This window comes from Manacus vitellinus, unplaced genomic scaffold (genome assembly GCF_001715985.3).
Source record: "Manacus vitellinus isolate BGI_N305 unplaced genomic scaffold, ASM171598v3 scaffold_17_pilon, whole genome shotgun sequence".
Taxonomy (NCBI): Eukaryota; Metazoa; Chordata; class Aves; order Passeriformes; family Pipridae; genus Manacus; species Manacus vitellinus.
The window spans coordinates 12,763,742-12,777,824 of NW_021939256.1; the positions used below are offsets into that span (position 1 = coordinate 12,763,742).

At 38.1% G+C, this 14,083-nt stretch overlaps 1 protein-coding gene across 1 annotated transcript; it reads left to right on the top strand.

The window, feature by feature from the left end:
* The first annotated feature begins 458 nt into the window (after positions 1–458).
* On the top strand, positions 459–13,359 carry SRD5A1 (steroid 5 alpha-reductase 1). The gene is made up of 5 exons (XM_018070156.1): positions 459–483; positions 1,488–1,654; positions 7,361–7,462; positions 9,157–9,307; positions 12,158–13,359. The coding sequence occupies exons 1-5, from the start codon at positions 473–475 to the stop codon at positions 12,222–12,224; spliced, it is 498 nt and encodes a 165-aa protein (XP_017925645.1). The 5' UTR covers positions 459–472; the 3' UTR covers positions 12,225–13,359.
* The last annotated feature ends 724 nt before the right edge of the window (positions 13,360–14,083 follow it).

Here is a 14,083-nt window from a genome sequence, read left to right on the forward strand (position 1 = left end):
AGCTCAGGATATTCAATGATTCATTAAAATACTAGCAAATCTTAGGCCGAGTGCTCCATGTTGCCCTGTAGTCAATTTGGGTATTTAGTAAAACTTCTTGGAGAAGGCAGCTTTGCTGGAGCTCAGGTAAGATTTTGCTGTTCTCTTCAAGTTACGGACAGTGTCTACTGGTCATACTCTACGAGCAATTTTGCAACATTACTAATACAGGAGCAATAGATTTGTCAGGTTATGTTAAGCTCCATATGTGGCTGATACACTGTTGTTTTCTGGTGCTGAATGAGAGAGGCTGGTGCTTTTGACTGAAAGTATTCCACATCCTCACAACGGAGAAGGATGCAACGTGATTGGCCTGGTGGCTGGTTTTGAAAACCCAGGACTGTGTCTTTGCTCCTTTTTCTGTTAAGAGTAAAGATAATAGCTTTCGCACGGGATCTTAACTCATCCCTGATGTCTGGAAATAGCTAGGAACATGAGACAAAGGTTTGTAGAGCAAGCTGCACTTTGCTGCAGTTTGTTTTTTCAGTTGCTTGTTGCGACTGCCGGACTAAGGGACTCTTCTGTAAGTGAGTGTAGACTGGAAGAGACCTCTGTTTTCCAGTTCCTTTTGTTGTAACGTAGCATGCTTTAAATAATCCTATTAATGAATTTGTTACTCTTTCTTGAAAGCTGTTATGGTTGTGCTTCCTTTGGAAAGACTACTTTGAAGCACTAGTCCTTGGGTAGATGGAAAACACGTGAAAAATGCTCAGGCTTCAGCAATCCTCATCCTGTTTCACTACAGATTGTAATTAAATCAATAGGCAATTGGGAGTTGGCTTGTTGCACCAGAAAGGTCACAAGAACATTCACATTCACCTGATCTTGTTTAGAGCTTGTTGGTTTATTCCCATAATCCTCCAGGAAAAGCAATCAAGATTCCTTTCCCAAATGGGATGGCAGTTGTGGGTTCGTCATGTGTTTAGCCGGCATCATAGGGTAGACCAAAATCGTAGAGGTGAAGCAATTAAGGTTTTAAAGTGACTTTTAAGGTAGGGAGGAAACTGAGCTCAATTAGGTTAATTTTAAGGGCATTGCCTTTCCCCCCCTAGAAGTGCTGGGGGATTTGGTGTAGGGATTGTGAGACTTGGCTCATTTCAGAAAGCTTGATGATACTACTGAGGATTTAGGAACAAAGGAGGATAAAAATAGGCTGTGCTTAACATCAGTTACCTTTACTCCTCTCATCAAAGTAATTGCCTTGGATACAAAGTTCAAAATTTCTGTCATACAGAGAGAAAGGTCTGATCTTGTAATTCCAGTTAGGCAACAAAATGATGTTTGGGTGTTAAAGCAAGTGCAACTGTCCTTTAGAACAGGGACCAAAGCCTCTAATGCTGAGAATTTGAAAAGTAGGATAGTGTGGGCTATGGATTACAGTTTTTGGACTTCAAAATTCTCTCTTTGGTTTGTTAATACAATAAATTTTCGTTCCTTATTTGCTACAGGGCACTCATATTTCCTCTTCTGATCCGTGAAGGAAAACCAACACCATTTGTCACTTTTGTGTTAGCACTTCTGTTCTGCATTTTCAATGGATACTTGCAGGGCCGAAGCTTAAGCAACTATGCAACTTACCCTCCGGGCTGGTTGAGAGATCCACGCTTCATTACAGGTGAGTCAAATAATGTTACGAAAACTTAAGGTGTAATTTTCCTTTGTCTTCACAGCTTTTAATTGTAATTTTATTGTATCTTCAATGCCATTTTGTAAGTATTCTCATAGGTATTTCTCTTATTGGTGTATCTGGAAGCCTTTAACTTTTTTTTACTTTAGAACTGTGAACTGACATTTCTTTCCACAATATCAGTGCTGGGTGAGCTGACTGTCATCTTTACTCTTTAACACCAAAATAAATATTGTTATGTATTTTTTTCAATGTAGAAACTTGAAGCCTCACATGGAACCAGCAGCATGCATGTTTAGAACAAACAAAGTAGTTTTTCTATGTAACATGTAGATCAAACTGGAGTAAAAATCTAGTGAGGGTGATTGCTAACTACTGAGATACCACTGCTAATGCCAGAAGATCTTGATATCAGGATGTTTACAAGTGATACACACACACACACGCATCAGCACGCCCGCCCTTGTAATAAGGGTGAGCTTTGTCAAAGGATGAAACTGGCCTACAAGGAACCGGATGGAGGGATTGATCATTCACTCCCGATCTGGAAGGGAGGTTACATTTATTTATAGTTGAAGTCATGGATATGATGAAAAGGCTAAGATGCCTAGTGACAAAATACTGTCACCGTATTTTTTTGTTTCCTAAGCATCTACTTTTGTTGACCATCAAAATCATAGTATCATTTTCTAATGAAATCTTTACCGAAAGATCTCTTTCATCTGAAGATAAATCAGAATATTTTGCCTCATCAGTCAAAGGTGGAGAACTGGGCTGTGTAGATCCTTGATCTGAAGAAGTACCCTTCTTGTTTGTATTCTGTAGCCAGAGCAAGTTAGTGTTTCTCCAGGATTTCTCAAGCCTTTTATAACAAGAAAAAGAAGGTTTTGTCCTTATTACAGTGTTATTGTGGATAACAGTGGAGGACCACTGTGCTAAATGCTATCATGACTATAAGATTGAAGAAACTTAAATCAAAGGAGATTCTCTTGCCAAGATTAGGAGGCAGTACTGCTTGTGCAATAAAACTTGAGAAATTGAGGTGCAAGGGAATGACTTCAGTGGGTGCTAGGCACTTGGATATACTTGAAATTTTCTTGGTAGTTTCAAATTTCCAGTCTCCTTAAACTGGGATCCAGCAAAAAAATTGGTTAAAAGATCTGTTCATCAAAACTGTTGAAGGCTCTGATGCCTAGTTTAGTACATTAATCAAAAGATATCTCAATACAGTGCTGTGAACAAATTATGATTAAGAAGCCATAAATCAATTGTTCTTTACTGAAAGATCTTTTAAAAAAAATCAAGTTAATAAGACTCTTATTCATATTTCCTTGGTTTATTTTTTTTGAGTTTATCGAGGATTTCTGAAAGATGCATATGTATAAATTATAATAGTTAGCTTCCTCTGACTTCAGTTATGAATACTTCGGTGTGTGAGTTAGTTTGATTTGTATTTGTGGGGTTTTTATTATGGTTTTATTTTGATTGTTTGCTTTTTGTGCAGGTAATACCAGTCTGGAATATATGCTTATATATATTTCCAGTACTGCTAAACATAAATGAAGTGTTGCTTTTGTGATTATTATAATTCAAACTATTGCTTTAAAAAGCAATCCTAACCCTAAGTTTTCCTAAAAACTAAGAAAGCCAAGATTCCTGGTACACATAGCAACCATTTTCATGGTATGACTACTGCTGATTTTTTTGAGAGTGTTAGTACAACAAATCTTTATATAAAATTTGGCTGTGAAAGAGCCAAACTGCAGACTTGTTTTTTATTTTATTCCTGTAACTAGAGTACCTTTTGGGATTTTTTTTTTAATGTTGTTTTGTAGTACACATCAACATAATTGGATCTTAGCAATTTATAATTGCTATTTGGTATTCATCCCAGCTGGGTACCTCCAAATATCTGCAGTTTATGCTTGTGGCTTTGGTCAACTCAAATGCCAAAGTGGCTGTACTCCCTGAACAACTGGACTATTATGTTCTAGTTTTTCCAAAACATCTGGCAGTGTCTTTAAGCCTCCGTTTAAAATTACTAGAAAAAGTTACTAGAATATTAGCAAACAACAACAGCAAGAAAGCATATTTGCTGAGGGCTAGCAAGATGTTTCTTAAGCTGTATGGAGTTACATGTGGAAGATAAATGAGAGAGTGTCTAAAAGTAGCAGCCAGCCATGGTTCAACAGCCAGAAGCTGAAATGAGATAAATTTGCAGCGAAGACAGAAATTTGGAAAAGTCAGGCTGATTAACCGTCATGGCAAGAGGTTTCAAACAACTGCTGTGTTCTGTCTGGAGCCTTATTACAGTTTGATTGTTTTCAGGCATTTAGGAGTTAACTCTGGAAATGCAATAGCTTATATCTACACCAGCAGTTGATTTAGATCAGGAACGTAACTTTGATGTGATTCCCTCATGGTTTCTCTGGACTGTGTGTTGGTTTGGTTCAGAGCAGTGAACACAGCTGTTTTCAGAGGAAATGGGAATGTTCTGCCTCAAATGCAGCACCATGAGTTTGCAAACCTATGTGGGAACAACTTCATAATCTTTCAGCATGTACCTTACACGTGTGCCAACAAACAGCTTGTGAACTTACCAAGAGAGCCCGTGATACCCTGAAGCAGTGAATGCTGCAAAAAGGGACACATACACCTGTGTGCTTCACCCTGGTGTTCTTTCCTAATCTGTCTGTGCTTCTAGTTGGAAACTCCTTCCTTCCTTTGCTTGCTTTAGGTTCTTCAAACTCTTCGCAATATACCATGTGTCTTTTCTTACTCCTTTAAACCCCATTCAGCTACCTACTTCGAATGTTGGTGGCTACCCCTTCTGTGCATCAAAAACTTTCCGCAGTAGCAGTTCTACAAAGCAGAGCAGCACCTGTAACTCAGAAGGTTCAGGTGACTGAACCTCATCTGTTGCATGAAGCTTTTTGTCTGACAGTCAGGCAACCAAGCACATGTGCCACCTCTGCTCTTTTCACAGAACAGACATGAAGAGCGCATGTGCATTGTCCATATCTGCATATGATCACGAGCGCGTGCGCGTTGTCCATATCTGGGTATGATCACGTAGTCAAGGGATGTCTAGATATCATCTCATAGCCTGGGGATGTAGATTAGCCTGTGTCTCTCCTAGTATCTACAGACATCTGTATATTATAGATTATCATGTGCATTGTTGGAAAGTAACCACAGAGTCTGAGATGAGGCACTGGTTCACCTGAAATGTTTATTTGATGTTCTCAGTGCAGCTGTAGAAACTGGCCTCCTGATGTGCCTGCACAGCATCTTCCACTGCATATTCTTGAAACTTGGAGAGGGAAGGTGAGCCAGATAGCAGCTACCCTCCTGTCACTCTGGAATAGCCTGCAGCACAACAGTAGGTCTTTTTGTGTGAAATTCTACGTGGGCAAGCACACAATGCTCTTCTGTTGCACCAGGTTGTCTGCTAGTGTAGACCTAGTTACTGTCCTCCTTACGCAAGTGTTCACCTAGTACGTGCACAAGCCTTCATCTCCAGGTTTATCCTGATGAAGGAAAAAGCCTCTTAATTGTCTCTTGAGGTCATGCGTGTTGTGTGGTGTATCCTGTGGATCTGAAAATCTGATGTAATATGCAGTGGCTCCCTTCCTGTTTACGTGTCCATGTTTCCCTGTGCTGGTAGCCAAGTCATGCGAATTGTGGGGCAGAACCAGCTCTTGGTTTTGTAGAGTCCTAGGACTCTGCTGTGCTGGGAATCTGAGGATTAGGACAGGGGAGGAGCGCCAAGCCTGACAGCTCAAGAAACATTTGGACAGTACTCTCAGGCACATGGGGATGGTCCTGTGCAGGGCTGAGATTTGAGCCTGATGATCCTTGTGGGTCCCTTCCAACTTGACATGTTCAGTGATTGCCCACAGAGTATGGGTGCAGGGAACATGGTTATGCAGTGCCTTAGAGGAAAGGGGGTCTTGAAATTGAAGAGGTGTTTTGTGAAAATAGCCTACATTTGTTGGTTTGTTGTCCACAAAGAGATGTGATTGTTTCCTTCTGCCATTTTGCAGTTTTCAAGTCAGAGAGGTAAAAATGTGCAGGATCAAACTCATCTTCTGTAGTAATTTGACATTTCTAAAGCAAGCTCCGGCCTTTCTACATTGTCGGAAGAGTTCATATACTAATTTACAAGCAGATGCACAGGAAACATTCACTAAAATTATAGTATATCTAATATATAATAAATCATAGTATTGTAGATATATAGTATAAACTATAGTATATCTAATAATAAAATATAGTATATCTAATCTGTCATGATGTATTTACATTGATTATATAGTTGATAAGTAAAATTTTATTTCAAAAGGCACTTTACGTATAGCATCTGCACACCTTGATTGCTAATAGAAACTTGCTGTGCTGTATAAAGAAAAGGTTAACAAACATGCTTATTCACAGGACTAAATTCTGCTATTAGTTTTACAGTGTAAGCAGATAGTAACAAGTTAATCAAACAACTTTTTTTATTTGTATGGGCAAATAATGGAGAGAGCTTTCACGCAGACACCTCAGTTTTTTTACAGAGCAGTCATTTCCTCCCAATACATGTGGAAGCAGACAGCTAGGCCCTTTAAGCTCACAAGGGCTTGAGAGAAGAAAACTGCCTAACAGCTTGTAAGTGGACCTTGCTTCTCAGACATCTGTAGCTTCACTGGGAAAGGTAGCTTAAGTCTTGGTGGAGTGTGCTCTGACAATCTACCAGTCTTGCAATGTGGCCTTATACACTTGGACATACAGTTAGTGCTTTTGCTGAGATGATCACGCTCCTGAATTTCTCTATATTGAAAAAGAGCCACCTGAAAGACTGAAGTTGTGGGTGCAAAAAGGCAAAGGTTTCTTTATCTGGCACGTGAAGTGACTTTGTCCTAGAAAATACTGACGTATTCTTGGTAATTTAAGTAAAACTGGTAACTTTGGAGGTGGCTTTAAAACAACACTGAATCTATCTTCAAACCCCAAATCTGCTCCTAGTAGCAAGGAAGGCTACCTTCAAAGGAAGATACCATAGATAACATATTGCCAAAGGGTGAAAATAAGGAATTTCAATCCTAAATTCCTTTTGATTTATCCCATAGTTATGGCAACAAGGCATAAGGATGCCGAATGTGACAACAGTCTCAGTTTCTATGAAAGCCTGCTGTAAATGGCTAAACCATTTTGCTGAATGACACAAGTAAATGGTACATTAACTCCTTCATGATTTTATTCCTTTTGTTTCACAAAATTCTGTTGCAGAAATTCTGGTATGTTATCAGCAAAAATAGAAAAGGAGAGTGGGGCTAAAATGTGTCCCTTTGGGAAGAATGAGAATGGCTGTTTCTTTCAGTGTTTAAAGTGTTAGCGTATTTGTTTTTCTATGTGGAAGTTAGAGAATTACACGCATTACATCTGCATATGTGCCTGTGCATACATTTATATAAGTCTAGAAACATAAGAATAAGCTTCATACTTGTGGTACTATTTCCTGTCAAGGGAGCTCTCGATTACTGTGAGCTCTGCTGACTGAAAAGCTCAGTCTGTCACCAGAGTTGTTTATACTGCTTACATTACTACTGCTTTAAGCTGATATGCCTAACATGTGATACATGTCTAGTTTTTTTGAAAGGGTGCTTTCACTCAGTGTACTAAAGATATACTTTTAATATTTCTTTTCAGGTTTTATAGGGTGGTTGCTTGGCATGGCAATTAATATTCATTCTGATCATATTCTCAGAAATCTGAGAAAACCGGGGGAAACTGGTTACAAGATACCAAGAGGTAAGTAAAAAATGGTACAGAGATTAAAATGGCAAAAGTAGTATCTCTCATATGAGAAGTGGTAAAGAAAGCTGGGACTGAAGAAGAGGCTCATTTTATTTTTTTCCTCTTAAGCCAAATATTGTATGGAGTCTGTTTCATGATATCACATGGCCTGTGCAACTCTTTGGACTTCTTAAACCAACTTTGGCTGTATTTTTAAAAAGGGGTATAAATGTCACAGCATTCCACAACTTTTCTGAGAATCAGCAGGAGGATGGAGAAAGAAGACCTAAATTATCAACCCAGTGTTGAGGCAGGAGGGGAATGCAGAAAGTACTCAATGGCTGACCCATCTAACGTCCCATGTGTGAAGAGAGAGGTACCTTAGGTAATCAGAGAGCAGCAACTACTGTGGAAAGGGAGACACAGTAAAAGGAGGACAGAAATCCAAACAAAGTAGGGCACTATGAATTCTGGCCTTCATGGGAAACTGGAGAATATGAAAGATTTTTCTTATGGAGCCTATTGAAGTGTTAAAGTTTATTGATGCTTTTGGAAACATTAGACTCTTTCAGATACATTACAGTCACTGAAAGAAGAAAAATAATACTATCTCTGAATTTTGTTTCTCTGGTTTTTTTTGTTAGTTGTTGCTTTTTCTTGGTTGTTAAGGTTTTTTTAAATATGACTGGAAGAATTAAGATATATAAGGCAGTAGACTGTTTTTCACTCAGAAGATAACTTATAATTTTAATAGATGTAAATCCAAGTGCTCATGTAAAAAATGAATATGAACATACTGTACTGTGTTCAGTGCACAAAAAAGTTCTGAAGTAAATAAGATGTCATTTGCTGTGAGATCAGGGGGAGCTGGTCTTTTTGATGTTGCTTATCCAGTTTAAGTGCTAAAAATTCACCTCTCTTTTGTTAAGAGGGTAGAGCAATTAAAGCAAGGTCAAAACATGTTATTTATTACAGTTGCCAAATACTTGTTTGTTTAGTTCCACTGGTAAAACGCATACTGAGATGTTATCGATTTCTATGCTGACTTTGGAATTGGGGTGAAAGTTCTTATTTTATAAATTCCTGACATGTGAGTACCAATTGTTTATCCATAATTGTCTGTACAACAGATTTAATGCAGACTGCCAGTTACTTTTTTCACTGAGTATCAGGGCTGAAGCAGTAGACCTCATGAGGAATGGGAACAAAAGGGCAACACATTTTAAGCTAGAGAATAAATTTGGGACATTACTTCATAATAATATTAATATTGTTCATAATTAAGTTAATTTCTGAAGTACTTAAAGAAATGAAACATTGTAGGCTAACTAACCCTGTGAGTATTTTCTGAGACTCAAGGGGAGCATGTCCTCTATATTTACATATTAAAAAAAAGGTTTACGATCAAAGAGACAGTTTGATGTCACTGTTAAGTAACTATTTACAAAGGCACGTACTTGCTTCTGATACTAGTAAATCTGCTTTTCTTTCATTATTTAAAGAGGAAAAATGGACCTGGAGAAGGTCTGTCCTAGAAAGAGGCCTGAAGTGATCCTTCATAGCACAGCTTGAACTGAAAAACACTGCTTCCACTGCCTTTAAAATTATATAGAGACATTGGTGATGTAGCTCTTATTTGATGTACAGTAAAAGATAGCACTGGACATATTGATTAAGGTGCTTTTGAAATAACTCTGTCCTGCTTTCAGGAGGAATGTTTGAGTATGTCAGTGGAGCCAACTTTTTTGGAGAGATCCTGGAGTGGTTTGGCTTTGCCCTTGCCTGTGGCACCACTGAAAGCCTTGCATTTGCATTGTGTACTCTTTTCATCTTGGGTTCAAGGGCAAGGCAACACCATCAGTAAGTGGTTTTTGTCTTATAATTTCTGTTGTCTCTACCACACTGCATTTACATTTCACAAATTATGTCTCATCCCATAGCAATGTTGCAGAGCAAGTCTTGGGAAAGAGACTGCTGCTGTAGGGGAGAATATGATAGAGAATACTCTTGAGAAGAATAAGCACTGCAGAATTTCAGCAGAATAGTACTGAGCATAAACACACATGATGTACAATGAGGTGGTCAAAATAATGTTTAAATGAAGGTAGTTCATCCTGAATCTGTAAAAATTATGGACAAGTTTGGTAGTATTGTCTTAAATAATCACATACTCTATTTTCCCTTGCTGCTTGAACTGGTTTCTACAATATTAAAATTTTGAAAATCACTCTAAAGTAGCCTTTAGTAGGCACGCTTTATAGCCAAGTCTCTATCATATTGTCTATGATCAAGTGAATGGACAATAAGAAAACAGTTCTAGTACATAATAGTAAAGTCTCTGCTCTAAACAGTCTGACTACTAATGTACTGTATTCATAATGTAGCTTTCTTGTTAAAGGACCATAGTTTGTGGAGAGTAGTCTCTTGATTCTCTTTAAGGAATAGCATGTTTAAAGGAATTTGAACATGTTAATCTTATTTTGGTTATTCTCAGCTTCCTGCTTTGGTTCTCATGCTGAAACTTAGTGGCATAACAGGAAACAAGCCTGAATATATGGAGAGAAATAGGTTGAAAAAAATGCCATTGCTGACTGTCTGTGGGGGCAGCCATGGGTACGTCTAGTGGAGTCCTGAAAATTTCCACAAACAGGTTTTCCTGCACCTTGTCTGTAGGGTGTTCTAGGTCTGTATTACCCTCCCAATTAACAAAGTTTTTTGTACTGTCCAACCTGAACCTTCCTGACCTGTCACCTGTTGACCATCTTTTCTTACTTTATCACCTGCTATTAGTGAGTAGAGTTGCAGAGTATCTTGGGTTAGGAGGAGTATCTGAAGGTTGTCCAGTCAGCTGGTGTGACCTACAACTGCCCTTTTGCCCAGGGCCTCATCCAGTTGAGTTCTGAGTGTCTTCAAGGGTGGAGGCTTCAGCACATCTCTGGCAAAGTGCTGAAACAGGATTTTCCTTATTCTCATGGGGAATAGGGTTCTTCCTTATGACCAGTTGGAATATTCCATGTTGCAACCTTTATCTCCTGGTGTGTGCCTCCAGGAAAGGTATGGCTTTGCCTTCTCTTTAATATCACAATAGGTGATGGAAGAATGCAATTAGATGTGCCTCTTTGCTTCTTTTCTAGGCTGAACAAACCTAGTAATGCTCTTAATGTCTCCTCTTATATGTTCCAGCTATGAGTTGTCTTACTGACCATCTGCTGGATTTTTCTCCACTTTGTGGATATTGTTGTTGCACAGGAAGCCAACAACTGGAGGCAGTAATGCAGATGCATGCTCTCAGCTGCTAAATGGTGCACAGAATAAGCCCTTCCTTTGACTTAGTGGCTCTGTACTTGTTAAGGCAGGCCAATGTGCACTTGGCCTTCATCATTGCAGGGATGCATTATTGACTCATCCTTCTCTTGTCACCAGGATGTCCATGTCCCTTTGTGCACAACTGCTATCTAGCCAGGCAGTCTCCACCCTGCACTTTTGCTTGGGGCCACTGCATTCCAGCTGCAAGAGTTGGCATTTCAGTTATAACTTTGCTCCGTTGTCTTAATTCCCCTTCCATGACCTGTAGGCAGCACCTGTAGGTAGCAGTAACAGGGCCCCTTAGTCTCCTCCTTGCCAGGCTAAGCAATGCCAGGTTCCTCAGTGTGTCTTTATATATTATGCTCTTCAGGTTCAAATTCCATTTTTCGTTTCCATCAATCCTAAACCTTGGTGGCACTCTTTCAGACCATTAGGAAAACCTAAATGTTGTTAAAGGAAGTAATTTGCACTAATGGAAAGGTGCGTAAAAACAAAAGAGGGATACAAGAAGAAAACCCAAAACAAATAAAAATAACAAATCCATGTAAGTGAAGAAATGTTTTAGTGCAGTCCGTTTAGTTTAAGAAACTTAGAATAAATTACTGAAACGGGAAAATAGTGTAATGATGATATTCCACAGCTGCAGGTTATTGTGCATTGCATGTTTTGTCCTCTGCTTATTCCAGCTTTGATCTTGGAATTAGCTATTGATAATATGCATATCTGCACCTTTGAGAAGCCGGGTGAAGTTAATTCTTTTATTTCAGAGGAGCGGAAGAATAAGTATTTGAAAATGGGAGTAAATGTGTTTGTTATCCAAGGCGAAAAGACAAATAATAACATTTAATAGTGCTACGTATTTCTTCTTTGTTAATTGTCTGGATTTGAAAATACTGATGTCTTTGAAAGGTATTAGCAGTAAGGCTGGTGTAATGTTTGTCATGTTCTGTTTGATTATCCAAATCCTTTGGAACTGAAGATGTTTCTATGCAGAGTCATTACTATGTGAAGTAACCCGTGCTTCTGTGTGAAGTCATTAGGCAATTACATGGTTTTAGTTTAATTTCTTCCCCCTCTAGTTCTGAAATGCAAATACTCAGGATGCATAACAACATACATTTTCAAAGAACAGGTTATTCCTTCCCTGACTGCTCTCACCACATCTGTAGGTTTGATTTCCCATTGCTGGCAGAACAACTTAGTTTTTTTGGAGTTGATGATTAGATGTTGTTAGGATGAGTGTAGTAAATGCCATTTTTCTATCCAGAGTAGTTCTAAAGGCATATTTTTTGTTTGTAGACAGAAAATATATGGATTAAATTGAACACATTGTACAATCACTTAATGTCCTCAACAGCATTTGGAAGACTCTATACTCATCAGATTTCTGTCTTTGTTTTACAGATGGTACCTTGAGAAATTTGAAGACTACCCAAAGGACAGAAAAATTGTGATACCATTTTTGTACTGAGCTGTGCTTTTAACACTGTCTGAGATGGATGCTTTTAGTAACAGCTAACATTTTACAGGTGGTGGCAAGTTAAAAACATACTCTCATCCTCACTGTGACAAAGCCTTTCCATCGATGCTGCTATTACTTACTTCTTTTTCCTCTTAATGGTAACCAAGAATCTGATGGACATGGTGAATAGGAACAGAAATGCTTTTCCAGCAGTGAAGCACCTTCATGAACACCTTAGGCAGTGAGTCTGACTGCCTGTGCAGGCTTCTGCTGTTTCCACTCAATCTAGTCACGCTGTCATGAGGATTGTGCTGTGAGCCCAGTCACTCTCACTGCAGTCTGGATGGTGTGTTCTGCCTATTGTTTGCCAGCATATGCAAATAGGGTTGATTTTACTTTTTCTTCCTTGCCTTTCTAATCCTTTCTTCCCTCCACCTGCATTTTCAGGAGATCTGATGATGCAGACCAAGGAATTAAATGAATATAGTTGCTGTTAGGTGAGAGGCAATGTTCCTCCTCTTTGCACTCTTTCATATGGATATTGTATAGATAATTCTATACAGGATACTGTGTAGATAATATTTAATACTATTTACATAAAAGTTGTAGGGTTATCTTCCCCAAATAATAGATTAATATTGTCATCTACCTCTTAAAATTGATAGCTCTCTCAATATGCAATATGTCTTCTCATTCTAAACTGTTTTTGGAAGGCATTCTTTACTTAGGATACTTAGGCCAGTCTAGCACTATTAAAAAATGTGTAATATTTTCTAACTCACTTTATAAAAAAACCTTGAGATTTTTACAAAATTTTCTTATTATGTTGTTTTAAAAAATCAAGTGTTTTTCTTCTTCTGTGGATAACATTCTAGAAAATTTTATATTCTGGAATATTTTGTGTTGCATGTCATGTTAATGTCAGTGCTCATACTCCAACATTTTACTCATTAAGGACTTCAGAATGCTTTTAAGAACATGATGCAATTCCAAGCATACAGACTTCCAAGTTTCAGGCACATCTGTGTGCTTTGCATGATTGTGATAATAAAGAATTTTTTAGAATTCTTAAGAAAAAAACCTCAACAGAAACTAATTTAAAAAAAAAATCCAACAAAAAAGAAAACAAAATAACAACCAAATTATAGCAATTAAAAAAAACCACCCAAAAAACCCTAACAAAACAAACAGATGAACAACACAGGAAAAAAAACTTCCACAAAATCAAAAAATTCTACTGCTAATGTAATGTGGAAATAAATGAAAATCAGACTTTTGACATGTGTCTTCTGATCTCTTTGCTCTTTATGTTGGATTATGTTCTTCAAAGCAAGTTGGTAATAGAATTTTGCCAGATACTGCAATACCATACTGGAAAACTCAGTAAGATTTGTCTAAAGCTCAAAATTCTTTCTTTGCTGTTGAATTACACTGCTGTAGTAATCAAGGTAATGTATCGGATGAAATTTACCTTTAAAATTTTAGAGATTAGTTTTCTAACTTACCTAGAGCTGAGCCCTCGGACTGCCAGTTGCTCCTTGTAATGTTGACTGGGAGGATGATTGTCCTGCTCTCAGCCAGTATGCAAAAAGTCCATCTTTGGGAGAACACAGGAATACCTTGGTGTCAGTGTCATTGCTTGATTCTCAAATTGTTTAATAATTCCTTTAGTGTTTACATGTTTCTTCAGTGTTTTACAGGAAGTTTGAGGCTTTCCCTGTTGTTTTTGTTATCACACTATAATTTAGCACTTTGATCATAGATGTTTTGATGAACACTCAGTCATGATGTTCCCTGGACAGAGAAAGGATAGTGAGGAGGATGATTTACTCCTCAATGCTAAAATGGAGTTAGGGGACAATAAAAAT

Excerpts from the sequence above, each read along its gene's own strand:
- SRD5A1 (XM_018070156.1), top strand. Across the intron at positions 1,655-7,360 it reads AGATCCACGCTTCATTACAG|GTTTTATAGGGTGGTTGCTT; the intron begins GTGAGTCAAATA and ends ATTTCTTTTCAG. Across the intron at positions 7,463-9,156 it reads TGGTTACAAGATACCAAGAG|GAGGAATGTTTGAGTATGTC; the intron begins GTAAGTAAAAAA and ends TCCTGCTTTCAG.